The 14,157-nt window shown below is 40.3% G+C and overlaps 1 protein-coding gene across 1 annotated transcript; it reads left to right on the top strand.

Annotated features, from left to right (window-relative positions):
• The first annotated feature begins 13,306 nt into the window (after positions 1 to 13,306).
• Positions 13,307 to 14,135, top strand: LOC130715620 (uncharacterized). The gene has a single exon (XM_057565737.1). It carries the CDS (start codon positions 13,416 to 13,418, stop codon positions 13,995 to 13,997), a length of 582 nt encoding a protein of 193 aa, XP_057421720.1. The 5' UTR covers positions 13,307 to 13,415; the 3' UTR covers positions 13,998 to 14,135.
• Positions 14,136 to 14,157: the final 22 nt, after the last annotated feature.

Here is a 14,157-nt window from a genome sequence, read left to right as displayed (position 1 = left end):
TGAATCTTGAGATAGTGGATTTCCTTTCTTTGGGTGCAAACCCTCCAGACGTAGGTGAAAGTTTTCACTGAACTGGGTTAACAATTGTTGTGTGTTATTGTTTCTGTTGTTAAGTTTGTTTTACTGTTAAGTAGTTGTCGAACCTCTTGTCTCAGCATCGTGCAGGACAATTGTATCAGAGGGAACCTGAATTTACAATTGGTATCAGAGCAGGCACCCTGTTCTGGTTGGGTGAGCTCCAGGGAGTTTTATTCAAGTTCTCATGGATAACAAGGAGGGAGGATCAGTCAATAGGCCACCCATTCTGGATGGTACTAACTATGACTACTGGAAGGTTCGCATGACAGCCTTTCTCAAGTCAATTGACAATAAGACTTGGAAAGCTATTGTCAAGGGTTGGAAGCACCCCACTAAGGCTGAGGTTGAAGGCACCTCTACTACTGTTGTGGAAAAACCTGAAGAAGAATGGACCAGTGTTGAAGATGAAGCTGCTCTTGGAAATTCAAAGGCTCTAAATGCTATCTTTAATGGAGTTGACAAGAATATGTTTAGGCTGATCAATACTTGTACAATGGCAAAGGATGCTTGGGAAATTCTGAAAACTGCACATGAAGGAACTACTCGAGTAAGGATGTCAAGGCTTCAGATGCTTACTACTCAGTTTGAAAATTTGATGATGACTGAAGAAGAGACTATTTCAGAATTTCACATGCGTGTCCGTGACTTGTCTAATGCTTCATTTGCTTTGGGAGAGCCTATGTCAGATGAGAAGCTTGTAAGGAAGATCTTGAGATCTCTTCCTCAGAAGTTTGCTATGAAAGTCACTGCAATTGAGGAGGCTCAAGACATTGAGAACATGAAGGTTGATGAACTTATTGGCTCTTTGCAGACATTTGAGTTGAAACTGAGTGGAAAATCTGAGAAGAAGAATAAGAGTATTGCTTTTGTGTCAAACACTGATGAAGGTGATGATGAAGATTGTGAGGGTGAGAATCTGTCTGAGGCTCTGGCCATGCTAGCAAGAAAATTCAACAGAGCATTGAGAAAGATTGATAAAAGAACCAGGCCTAATGTCCAGGACATGAAGTTCGATAACAAACCCAAATTTTCTAATTCACAGAGGAAGACCAAAGAAGAAGAAAAATCTGCTCAGAATAAAGGAGTGCAGTGTCATGAATGTGAAGGATATGGTCACATCAGATCTGAATGCGCCACTTATCTAAAGAAGCAGAAGAAAGGTATGATGGTAACTTGGTCAGATGAAGACACTGAAGATGAGGAGGAGATATCTGCAAACAAAGTCAATGCTTTCTCTGGAACCGTCTATGAGTCTGATACAAGTGATGAGGACATTACAGATGAGGAACTGGCTGAGACTTACAAGCTGCTACACATCAAGTGGGAAGAAGCATGTAAACTTGTGAGAGAAAAGCAAAGTGAGATAGAACAACTTGTCTCTCAGAATGAAAGGCTGAAAGAACTCAGCACAAAGCTGAAGGAAGATCTGGAGGAATGGCAAAGTAAGTTTAATAATGCTGATGTTATGGAAAAGGCTAATCTAGTGTTGATTAATGCAGGACTTCAAGAGGAAGTGGCAACTCTGACAAGAAAGCTTGAAGCTACTCACAAATCTGTTAGAATGTTGAACAGTGGTTCTGATATGCTTGATGAAATTCTGAAGGAAACTAGCAAGCAAGGAGGGAGTTTGAAGGGAATTGGCTTTGACTATAGAACTGAAAACAAAGAAAATCAGAAAGGTTCAAAGAAATTTGTGTCTGTTGCAAAACAAACTGAATTCAAGAAGCCTAGAAATTATCAGTTGTCAGATTCATTGCCCCGACATGTACCTTTGCATGTGAAACCCCGACTTAAGCTTGATAAAACTGTACCTTGGAGGTGTCACTACTGTGGTAAGAATGGTCATATAAAGCCCTACTGTTACAGGTTATATGGTTATCCTCAGATGCACGATAAAAAGCCTGTTCAAATGAGGAAGCAATGGAAGCCCAAGGGTGAAGTCAGATGTCAGGTAGCCTACACGTCTTTCAGAGCATCATCAAAGGAAGATTGGTATTTTGATAGTGGTTGTTCAAAGCACATGACAGAAAACAAGAGCTTCTTGCAAGACATCAGAAGTCACTCCACTAACTATGTTACTTTTGGAGATGGCGCTAAAGGAAAGATCAAGGGAGTAGGAAATCTCGTTAGCACAGAATCTCCCAACTTGAACAATGTGTTACTTGTAAATGGTTTAACAGCCAACTTAATCAGCATAAGTCAACTGTGTGATCAAGGATATGATGTGAAGTTCAATAAGATAGAATGTGTTGTGACCACTGATGAGGAGAGAGTTGTGATGAGAGGAGTCAGATCAAAAGACAACTGTTATATGTGGACATCAGAAGATAAAGCTCATGTTTCCAGATGTTTGTTAACTAAAGAAGATGAGGTGAAAGTATGGCATCAAAGACTAGGACATCTCAACTACAGGAGCATGCAAAAGATTCTTGCAGATGAAGCAATAAGGGGATTGCCCAATTTGACCTTAGGAGAAGGAAAGCTATGTGGAGAATGTCAGATTGGTAAGCAAACCAAGGTGCCACACAAGATGCTCCAGCATCAAACCACGACAAAGGTTCTGGAATTGCTTCACATGGATCTCATGGGTCCCATGCAGGTTGAAAGCTTGGGAGGAAAAAGGTATGTGTTTGTCTGTGTAGATGACTTTTCAAGGTATACATGGGTTGAATTTATGAGAGAAAAATCAGATACTTTTGAAATATTCAAGAATCTATGTATGAGACTTCAGAATGAGAAGGACTGTGTGATTGTGAGAATCAGAAGTGATCATGGAAGGGAGTTTGAAAATTCAAAATTCTTGGAGTTCTGTGGAACAGAAGGTATTAGCCATGAATTTTCTGCCCCCATCACTCCACAACAGAATGGAATAGTTGAAAGGAAGAATAGAACTCTCAAGGAATCAGCTAGAGTAATGTTACATGCTAAGAAGATTCCACACCAGTTCTGGGCTGAAGCTATGAGTACTGCCTGTTACATACATAATAGAGTCACCATCAGAGCAGGGACATCCTCCACACAGTATGAGCTATGGTAAGGTAGAAAACCGTCTGTAAAATACTTTCACATATTTGGAAGTAAATGTTATATTCTTGCAGATCGTGATCCTAAGAGGAAGCTTGATCCTAGAAGTGATGAAGGAATTTTCATGGGGTATTCTATGAACAGCAAAGCTTATAGAGTTTTTAACTCTCGCACAAGGACCATGATGGAATCTGTGAATGTGACTGTGGATGATGAACCAAGCAAGAAGGAAGAAGCAGTTCTGAATGAAGATGATGATGGTGCTGATGTTCCAGCCGATGCTCCAGCAATCGCCCTCGACAATGAGTCAGAAGCAAGTGCTGATGAAAGAGAAGACAAAGATATCACATCAAACAAAGCTCCATCAATCAGGGTTCAGAAGAATCATCCTCAAGAAAACATTATTGGTAATCTTCAAGAAGGGGTGACTACCAGATCCAGAAGTATAATTGCTCACAGTTGTTTCATCTCCAAGATAGAACCCAAGAATATTAATGAAGCTCTCACTGATGAATACTGGATAAATGCTATGCAAGAAGAGCTAGAGCAGTTCAGGAGAAATGAAGTGTGGGAGTTAGTGCCTAGACCTGAAGAAGTCTATGTTGAACAACCTAAAGGATTTACAGATCCGCATCATCCAGATCATGTGTACAAGTTGAGGAAGGCCTTGTATGGTCTGAAGCAAGCACCTAGGGCTTGGTATGAAAGGTTAACTGAATTTCTTGTAAGCAATGGTTACAGCAAGGGTGGAATTGATAAAACTCTGTTTGTGAAGAATGACAAGGGTAAGCTCATGATAGCACAGATTTATGTGGATGACATTGTCTTTGGAGGAATGTCGAACTCAATGGTGGAGCATTTCGTCCGACAAATGAAATCTGAATTTGAGATGAGCCTAGTTGGTGAATTGAATTATTTTCTAGGACTACAAGTCACACAAATGGAGGATTCTATGTTCATATCACAGAGCAAGTATGCTAAAGGGTTAGTCAAGAAGTTTGGGCTTGAAAAGGCTGGTCACAAGAGAACTCCTGCTGCTACACACATCAAACTCTCCAAGGATGAACAGGGGGAAGATGTTGATCAAAGTCTCTATAGAAGCATGATTGGAAGCTTATTGTATCTTACTGCTAGCAGACCAGATATCACCTTTGCAGTTGGCGTATGTGCAAGATATCAAGCAGCTCCTAAGGCTAGTCATCTGCTACAAGTCAAGAGAATTATCAAGTACATCAATGGGACGAGTGACTATGGTATTCTCTATACTCATGATACAAATTCTTCCTTAGTTGGTTTCTGTGATGCAGATTGGGCAGGTAGTGCAGATGATAGAAAAAGCACATCTGGTGGATGTTTCTTTCTAGGGAATAATCTGATCTCATGGTTTAGCAAGAAGCAGAATTGTGTCTCATTGTCTACAGCTGAAGCAGAGTATATTGCAGCCGGAAGTAGTTGTACTCAACTCATGTGGATGAAGCAAATGTTGAAAGAGTATGATGTTGAACAGGATGTCATGACATTGTACTGCGACAATCTCAGTGCAATCAATATTTCCAAGAATCCCATACAGCATAGCAGGACCAAGCATATTGACATTAGACATCATTTCATTAGAGATCTGGTGGAGGATAAAATTGTCAACTTGGAGCATGTTACAACTGACAAGCAATTGGCTGATATTTTCACAAAACCCCTTGATGCACTTACTTTTGAAAAATTAAGAGGAAATCTAGGGATTTGCCTATTTGATGCATAGCAATTAGCGTGTCCTTGTGTGTTAACGGCTAGTTTATTTTTGTTCATCATTAACTGCCGTTGTGACATCAGCAGAGAGAAGGTTACTTCATAGTTCACTTATCCTATAACTACCTTCAACGGTCAAATTGTGTTCTCTCAACCGCTTGTGCATCTATCTTTTTCAAGGCTTATCATCATTCATCTGAAATTTGTGTTCATTAGTCTGTACTTTGTTTGTATTTCCTCTCGATTCGACATGTCTCAAAGTTCAGGGAAGAAGGAATCTGTCAAGGCCAAGATTGAAAGAACTGCTAAAGGAGTCAAGTGTATGGGTTTAAAGAGTGATCCTTCTCAACCGTCTTCTGTGTCCAAGAAAGCCTCCAAGAAGATGCGATCAAGAAACCCAACTTGTAAGGTCTACAAATCACAGGTCAAGAACAGCAAAGCCCCACATGTTCCTATTCTTGAGGATGTTCCTGACGAAGAGGGAGTCAATGATGAAGTTTCTCCAGTGAAATCGCCCCCTGCTGTTGTGGCTGATGTTGAGGCAACTGGGTCTAAGGAACGTTCTGCTCAAGAAACTCCTGGAAAGGATTCCACTTCTCATGAAAATTCAGGCGATGCTACCACGCCTAATATCTCTGTTTCATCCTTTTCGAAGGATGCTGATCCAGCTTTTGTTCAGAACATCTCTGATGATGCTTCTGATGATGTTCCTCTGACTGAGACTTTTGCTGATAGTGTTGCTGCGAGAATGAAGAAGAAAAGAAGGATTTCTTCTCCTGAAATCACTCCTACTCCATCAAAGAAATCCAGACAGGCCAGTGTGAAGAGTAAGGGAAAGCAAAAGGAAGCAAAGGCTCCCACTGAGAAGAAGCAGAGGAAGATTCCAGTTGAAGTTGAAGACTCTGAGTCAGATGTTGAAGTCGGTGTCTAGGACATTCGATCTTCTGAGAAAAAGAAGTTCTCTGGTAAGCGTATTCCTCAGAATGTTCCTGCTGTTCCTATTGATAGAGTGTCTTTCCACTTAGAAGAGAATGTTCAGAAGTGGAAGTTTGTTTGCAAACGGAGAATGGCCAAGGAAAGGGATGTTGGTTCTGATGTTTTTGAATGCAGAGATGTTATTGCACTTATTGAGAAAGCAGGCCTGATGAAGACTATACAGGATGTTGGAAGGTGCTATGAGAAACTTGTGAGAGAGTTCTTGGTGAATCTCTCTGTTGATGTGGGACTACCTGATAGTGCGGAGTTCAGAAAAGTCTATGTACGGGCTGAATGTGTATTGTTTTCACCTGCTGTGATCAATCAAGCACTTGGAAGAAGTGCTATTGAATTTGTTGATGCAGAAGTGTCCATGGATGATGTTGCCAAGGAGCTTACTGCCGGTCTTGTGAAGAAGTGGCCCAGCAAGAAGTTGTTGTCTACTGGAAATCTGAGTGTGAAGTATGCTATTCTTAACCGGATTGGTGCTGTGAATTGGGTTCCTACTCAACATACTTCTGGTGTTTCTGCAACGCTTGCCAAATTGATCTATAGGATTGGCAAGTCTATTGCTTTTGACTTTGGGACTTTTGTGTTTGAACAGACTTTGAAGCATGCTGATACTTGTGCTGTGAAGCTGCCTGTTTCATTTCCTTCGCTTCTGACTGAGATCATTCTGAAGCAACATCCTCAGATTCTCAGGGCTGATGATGTGGCTATGTCTCGTGGCGTTCCCATCACTTTGGATCAACGTTTGTTTATGGAGCCACATATTCTAGACATTGCCTTACCAACTAGCAGAACATCTGCTCCTCCTGTGACTGAATCTGGCACAAAGGCCATCATTGCTAAACTACTGGCGGTTTCCAAGGCTTTGCAGGAGACAATCAGGGTGAGCACTGCCAGGAAGCTCAAAGTTGATGCGTTGCTACTCAAGCTTCAAGAAGAAGAACGTCAAGATGGTGAGCAAAGTGCTGCTGCTACAGCTGCTCCGACTGTGAGTAATGAAGAGGAGGAAGGATCTGAAGAGTATGCAGAGGAAAGTGCAGAAGGATCGGGAAAGGACTTCAGTTCTGAAGGCTAGTTCGTTTTGTTTTTGATGTATTCGTGCACCCTTTGCAAATTTGTGCTAAAAAGGGGGAGTAGTATGTGTTTTCAGATGTTTAAGTGAAGATCTATGTTCAGATGTTCGGATAAGTGTGTGAACAGTGTTTTCAGATGTTTCAGATTTTCAGATGTTTCAGATGTTTTCAGCTGTTTTGATGTTTCAGAAGTTGTTTATGTTCAGAAGCTTGTGTTTCAGAAGTTGTTTATGTTCAGAAGCTTGTGTTTCAGAAGTTGTTTATGTTCAGAAGTTAGTGGTTTAGAAGTTGGTTCTGTTCAGATGTTCGCAGATCAGAAGTTTGTTTTGGTTCAGATGTTTATGTTCTCAGAAGTTAGGTGAAGTTGCTTCTGTTTCTACTGTGCTATGTGTGTTCTGATAGTGTTAGCTCTGGTCTGAAGACAAGTTTCAAGACGATGGCTATGTTTGTTTTCTGAAATGTTACTTCTGATGAGCAGTATTTTCTTCTGATGAGCAGTATTTCTGATGGTGCTTCTGATGAGAAGTATTTCTGTTAGTTGTTCTTCTGGGTATGTGCTGCCAGCTTCTGATGATAGTATTTCTGATACGATGATGTTCAAGCTGATCTATTTTGAAGACATCATGTGCTAAGGCTGATTGTACTTCTGGTTGTGTGTTTGTGCTGCTAAAGTGTTTTGTTCCAACTATGCCTTCTGAAGTATGATAGTTGGTTGTGTAGATGCGTTTGTTTGAGGGGGAGCTCTGACTAAGGGGGAGAGTTATTTCTCTAATTCTTATCCTCTCTGATTGTGAGTTGTTTTAGACAAAATTTGACAAAGGGGGAGATTGTTGGAACATGTTGCCATGCATTTTGTCAAAACAACCGATTGTCGAAGCAGATGCCGTGGCATCTGATCTCGTGAGGCTAGGACATCAGTCCTCAGCTTGTGTTTCTGTTATGGGCCTTCTGAAGATTTGTTGAAGATTTGTTAAAGATATGTTTTGAGTTACTTAAGGAGCAAGTAACGGGTTCAGAAGGGTTTTAGCTGTTGGGTTGTTATTTGTTGAAACAATCTTTGTTAAAAGATTGGTTTCTATCATTACTTGTGCAATAAGAAACCGAATCTATCAAGATTGCGTTTTCAAATTGCTGTTATTGGAATCTGTTTCTTCAGCCCGTGCTAACTTAAAAAGCCCATGCTACCGCTGCTGAAGGATATAAAAGGATGAAGACCTAAAACGTGAGGTGAACCGAAGCTGATAGAGAGAGATCGTGTGTTTTAGGATTTGTTATTGTGCTTCGTTCTTTGTTATTTGTGAATCCTCTTTGCTCACTGATTCTATAAAGCAAAGAAGGGTTCTGTGTTGTTTGATCACATTCAAACTCTGATTGTTTATTGTGTTTACCAATCACTGTGGCAGTGATTGAGAGAAAGTGAGAGGGGCTCTCATACTTAGGTTGAGATTCTAAGTAGAAATACACTGGGTAGATTAGGAAGTGAACTATGAACTGAGGTGTTCATGAGTGTCTGTAATTCCTGAATCTTGAGATAGTGGATTTCCTTTCTTTGGGTGCAAACCCTCCAGACGTAGGTGAAAGTTTTCACTGAACTGGGTTAACAATTGTTGTGTGTTATTGTTTCTGTTGTTAAGTTTGTTTTACTGTTAAGTAGTTGTCGAACCTCTTGTCTCAGCATCGTGCAGGACAATTGTATCAGAGGGAACCTGAATTTACAAAGAAGAACAACTATGGAGGCAAGAGTAATTACAAAGGAAAAGGTAGAGGCAAAGACTTTTACAAGGGCAACAACTCAAGGAGTAATCAAGGAAACCAGGATAGTGAGAAGGCTGATACAGGACAGAATGAACAAGGCTCCAAGAGAGGAGGCAATGGCAACTGGCGTGGAGGAAGGAAGAAGGTGGACAGAAAGAAGGTTAAGTGCTTCAACTGCAATAGAATTGGCCACTTCTCCACGAAATGCACAACACCCTCTCCTCAAGGTGACCAGAAAGGAAATCAAAGTGATGAAGCTCACTTTGTCAAGGATCACAATGAGGTAATCTCTGATGAACAACCTCTCACTTTAATGATGCTTACTAGTACTATTGATAGTAGCATAGATAAGTGTCAAGATAAGTGGTTCATGGATTCTGGATGCTCTAATCACATGACTGGAAATAGAGACTGGCTAACCAACTATGATTCCAGTAAAACAAGCACTGTTAGATTTGCTGATGGTAGAGCTCTTGAGGCAATAGGCACTGGTGATGTTCTTCTCAGAAGAAAAGATGGTAGAGAAGCAATGATTAGTGAAGTTCTATATGTGCCTGGCATGAAAACTAATCTGATTAGTCTTGGTCAACTAGTTGAGAAAGGGTTCTCTATCAGAATTGGCAAAGGTTATCTAGATGTGTATGATTCCAAAATGAAGAAGATTGTGAGATCACCTTTATCCAAAAACAGAACCTTTCAGGTTAGTCTTAAAGCCATTGGAACACAATGTATGTCAGCTTCTGTCTTGAGAGAAGACTCATGGCTTTGGCACCTGAGAATGGGACACTTGAACTTTAATGACTTGTCTAGGCTTCAAGGAAAAAGGTTAGTTACAGGTCTCCCTTCAGTCCAAGCAATTCGGAGAATTTGTGATAGTTGCATGACCAGTAAGCAACCTAGAAAGTCATTTAGCTCTTTCACACCATCAAAGGCCCTAGACATTCTCCATGTTGTCTATTCAGATGTGTGTGGTCCTTTTGAAGTGTCCTCAAATGGTGGAAATAAATACTTTCTGACATTTGTTGATGACCTGAGCAGAAAGATATGGATCTACTTATTGAAAGCTAAGAATGAAACCTTTGAAATGTTTAAGAACTTCAAGAATTTGGTGGAGAAGCAATCAGGAAAATCCTTGAAGGTGCTTAGAACTGATGGTGGAGGGGAGTTTACTTCAAATGAGTTTGAGAAATTCTGTACAGATCATGGTATTTTACATGAAATAACAGCTCCCTACACTCCTCAACACAATGGCATTGCTGAAAGGAGGAATAGAACAATAATGAACATGGTGAGAAGTATGCTAAAAGAGAAGAATATGCCACACAACTACTGGGCTGAGGCTGCATCCACCGCTGTATATGTTCTGAACAGGTGTCCAACTAAAAGCTTGGATCACAAGGTTCTTGAAGAAGCTTGGTCAGGAATTAAGCCCTCTGTGAGTCATTTCAGGGTCTTTGGTTCTATAGCATATAGACATGTACCTGATCAGAGGAGGAGGAAGCTAGATGATAAAAGTGAGAAGCTCATCTTTGTTGGATACAATTCCACAGGTTCTTACAAGCTGTACAATCCACTAACAATGCAATCTCTCTTCAGTAGAGATGTCATATTTGATGAAGCAAGTACTTGGTTTGATTTGAATGCTTCAACTTCAGGAACAAAACCATCCACAGTTCAAATTGAATTGTTGAATGATGAGTTAAGAGAACAACAACAAGATCCTATCTCAGAACCAATTTCTCCAGCCACTTATTCACCACAGTCACCAAATAACAGGCCATCCAGGCTGAGAAGTCTACCACCAAGATTGAGAGATTACCAATTGTTCTCTGCAGACACAATCAGGGATGAGGAAGGTTTGGTACAGCATATGGCTCTCTTGGAAGATACTGAACCAGTAAGCTTTGATGAAGCAATTCAGAATGAGACTTGGAGGGCTGCAATGAGTGAAGAGCTGAAATCAATTGAAAAGAACAAGACATGGGAGATTTCAGTTTTACCTCAGGGAAAGATTCCCATTGCTGTGAAATGGGTCTATAAAGTGAAGCTAAAACCAGATGGGACCATTGCTAAGTACAAGGCCAGGCTTGTAGCTAAAGGCTTCATGCAAAAGGAAGGCCTAGACTACTCAGAAGTCTTTGCTCCAGTAGCAAGACTTGAAACTGTGAGGATTGTGATTGCAATGGCAAGTTGGCATGGCTGGAAACTCTCATAGCTTGATGTCAAGTCAGCATTTCTTAATGGTCCACTTGAAGAAGAGGTGTATGTACTACAACCTCCTGGTTATGAAGTCAAGGGACAGGAAGACAAAGTGCTAAAACTGAACAAAGCCTTATATGGCTTGAACTAGGCACCTAGAGCCTGGAATAAAAGGATAAATAGCTTTCTTTCTAAATCAGGTTTCAAGAGGTGTGCTGTTGAACATGGAATCTATGTGAGGTTCCTTGAAGACAAAGGGGTTCTCTACATTTGTTTATATGTAGATGACCTTCTCATCACTGGAAATAAGCCAAGGGAGATAGAAAATTTGAAGACTTTGCTGAAAACTGAGTTTGAGATGACTGACTTAGGGTCTCTCTCTTACTTTCTTGGTCTGGAGTTTGTTGAATCCACTCAAGGTTTGTTCATGGGCCAGAAGAAGTACACATCTGAGGTACTGAAAAGGTTTCATATGTGGGGATGCAATCCATGTGAAACTCCTGCTGAAACAAGTCTTAAACTGGGAAACTGTGATGATGAAAAGCCAGCTGATAGCACACAATTTAGACAAATTGTGGGAAGCCTGAGATACATATGTCACACAAGACCTGAGATCTCTTATAGTGTGGGGATTGTTAGCAGATTTATGAGTAATCCAAAGCACTCTCACTTGATGGCAGCAAAGAGGATACTGAGATATCTTAGAGGAACTCTTGATTATGGCATTGTGTTTCCACACCAAAGCCATGGAACTGAACTGAAACTCGTGTCTTATTCAGACTCAGACTGGTGTGGTGATATACTTGATAGAAAGAGTATTATGGGTCATTTGTTTCTACTGGCAGGTGCACCAGTTTCATGGTGTAGCAAGAAGCAATCTGTTGTGGCCCTTTCAACATGTGAAGCAGAATATATAGCTGCTTGTTCTGCAGCTTGTCAAGGAGTTTGGCTATCTTCCTTGCTTGAGGAATTGAAGACTGGTTTTGGATCTGAAATTGATCTATTTGTTGACAACAAATCTGCTATTGACCTAGCCAAGAATCCGGTCTCACATGGAAGAAGTAAGCACATAGAAACTAGGTTTCACTACTTAAGAGAGCAAGTGGAGAAGGGCAAGATCAAGGTTGTCTACTGTCAAACTGACCTCCAACTTGCAGATATACTAACCAAGGCCTTGAAGATTGACAAGTTCAAGGAATTAAGAAAGCTAATTGGAGTTTCAAGCTTGATCAAGAAGGAAAAACATTAGGGTTTTTTTTACACACTTACTATGGTTTTGTTTTCTCTTTTGTTGGATCTTCTGTTGTTTGAGTTTGTGAGGTTTAATAGCTTGAAGAGATTTTGTATTAAGGGGGGGTGTTGAGAATTAATACAAAATGTAATGGGTTAGTATATAGTAGTTGTTACTGTGCATTATATGTGTAATAGAAATTAGTGGGTATTAATTACTGGACTCAAGTAGTATAAAGCCTTTATTATGTCCCCACTAGGTGTAATCAATTGAGTTGAATAGAAAATCACTTTTCCCCCAATCATCTCTCTCTCAATTTCTGTTATTCAGTTTCTTTGCTTTCTGTTAGTTTCTTCCAACAATGATCACTCCAAAACTTCCGTAAATAGATATATAAAGACAGAGGAGGAAAAACCCAATTGGTGAAATGATACCTGAAGGAGGATGTCAAAAGAAATGGTGGCGCGAGCGTGACCGAGATGGCGGTGACACAGGAGACGTACAAGGAATTTCCTTCCCGCGAGTCCTCCGCCATTGTCTGCAGTTCTACTTCAGTTTGATGCTGCCTCTGGTCCAGTCTCTATTTAGGGAGCACTTTTAACTAAGAGAAATTGACTGTTTGCGACGGAACACAAATTCGTCACAAATTATTTGTCAGCGAGTTTGCGACGAAGAATAAATCTGTCATAAAATCCTTGTCAGCGTGATTGCGACGGGGTAAGTATTCGTCACTACTCTTGCGATGGAAAGTCATCCGTCGCAAAATCCTTCTCATCGTGCTTGCGACGAAATTTAAATCATCACGAAATCCTTTTACATGGTGTATTTTGCGACGGATACTGGAAGTGATTTTTCCGTCGCAAAATCCATGTTCGAAACATAGTTGTTTGTAAATCTGTGACAGAAGTTGCGATGGAATTTCTCTTAAGATTCCGTCGCTAATTCAGCATCAAACCAAAAACTTTGTGAACTAATTTTGGCACTCAAAATCTATTAACAATATCTCTTTCTCATAATAAATTTTAATTTTATTAATTATAAAATATTTTCCAAACAATAATATCTGTGAAAAAATTAGAGGCTTGTGGGGTTCTAATCCCATGCATCGCGGGTCATCTTGGCATGAAAAGAGGTCCACACACTTGGAGGGTGAGGCATGATGCATTGATGCTAGCCAAGATAACTTAGATAAGGTATCAAATATCAACAAATAAAGATAAGGTAGTAGTAGGATTGTCATTCTTGTTGTAAACACCTTCATCAATAGCAATTGTTATTGCATAGACTTGGAAAAAAGTTTGGTGTGACTGTGAGAGACCAAGAAAAAAATGATGAAAAATCTGAGCCTGAGATTAAAGCTTCACCTTCCAAGCCCCTCCAACCCTTCTTGTTCTACTCTACAATTTCTCAAACCCATCAAAGCAACAGTAGTATCCTGTAACTATAATGGGAAAAACTTGAAACACCAACCTTCAAAATTTGCAATAACTCAAGCTCAAGCCCCACCTCGTCCAATTACCCTGAAGCACAGAACCCCTGTGGAGCATTCACTGATTAATCTTGCAGTTTCTGAAGATAACAAGAATTTGAGGATTGTGATAGTAGGAGCTGTTTCTGTGGGAGTTTTTCTGCTTTGGAGTGGGATGGAAGACCAGAAGGCTTGGGCTTTGGGCCCTGAAGGCCCACTTGTTGAAGAGTTTTGGGACAATGTGAGGAGGTATGGGCTTTATGCTCTCACAGTCAGCACAGGCGCCCTTTACACAATCTTCCAGCCCATATTTGAGCTCCTCAAGAACCCCATTTCTGCACTTCTCATCATTGCTATTTTTGCTGGCAGCTTCTATATTCTTTCTCAAGTGCTTTCTGCAATGTTTGGTGTTTCTGAATTTGCTTATGAATATGGATACTAGTTAGATATATAGCTGCAACTATGTCAACATGGAATTAATGCTTTTATTGGATCCTTTTTGAAGGAATTTTTTTTATCATTTTTGCTTCTATATTACTGCTTTATCCACTCCATGTTTAGTCCATAGATTTCACATGATTTATTCATATGGTAAGCATGTA

The sequence above is a fragment of the Lotus japonicus genome, chromosome 4 (assembly GCF_012489685.1).
Source record: "Lotus japonicus ecotype B-129 chromosome 4, LjGifu_v1.2".
Taxonomy (NCBI): domain Eukaryota; kingdom Viridiplantae; phylum Streptophyta; class Magnoliopsida; order Fabales; family Fabaceae; genus Lotus; species Lotus japonicus.
The sequence above is the reverse complement of the archived record's forward strand: the minus strand, read 5'-3'. Positions and strand labels throughout refer to the sequence as shown.

Bases quoted from the DNA above. Each gene is read 5' to 3' on its own strand.
- LOC130715620 (XM_057565737.1), top strand. From the start codon at position 13,416: ATGATGAAAAATCTGAGCCTGAGATTAAAGCTTCACCTTCCAAGCCCC.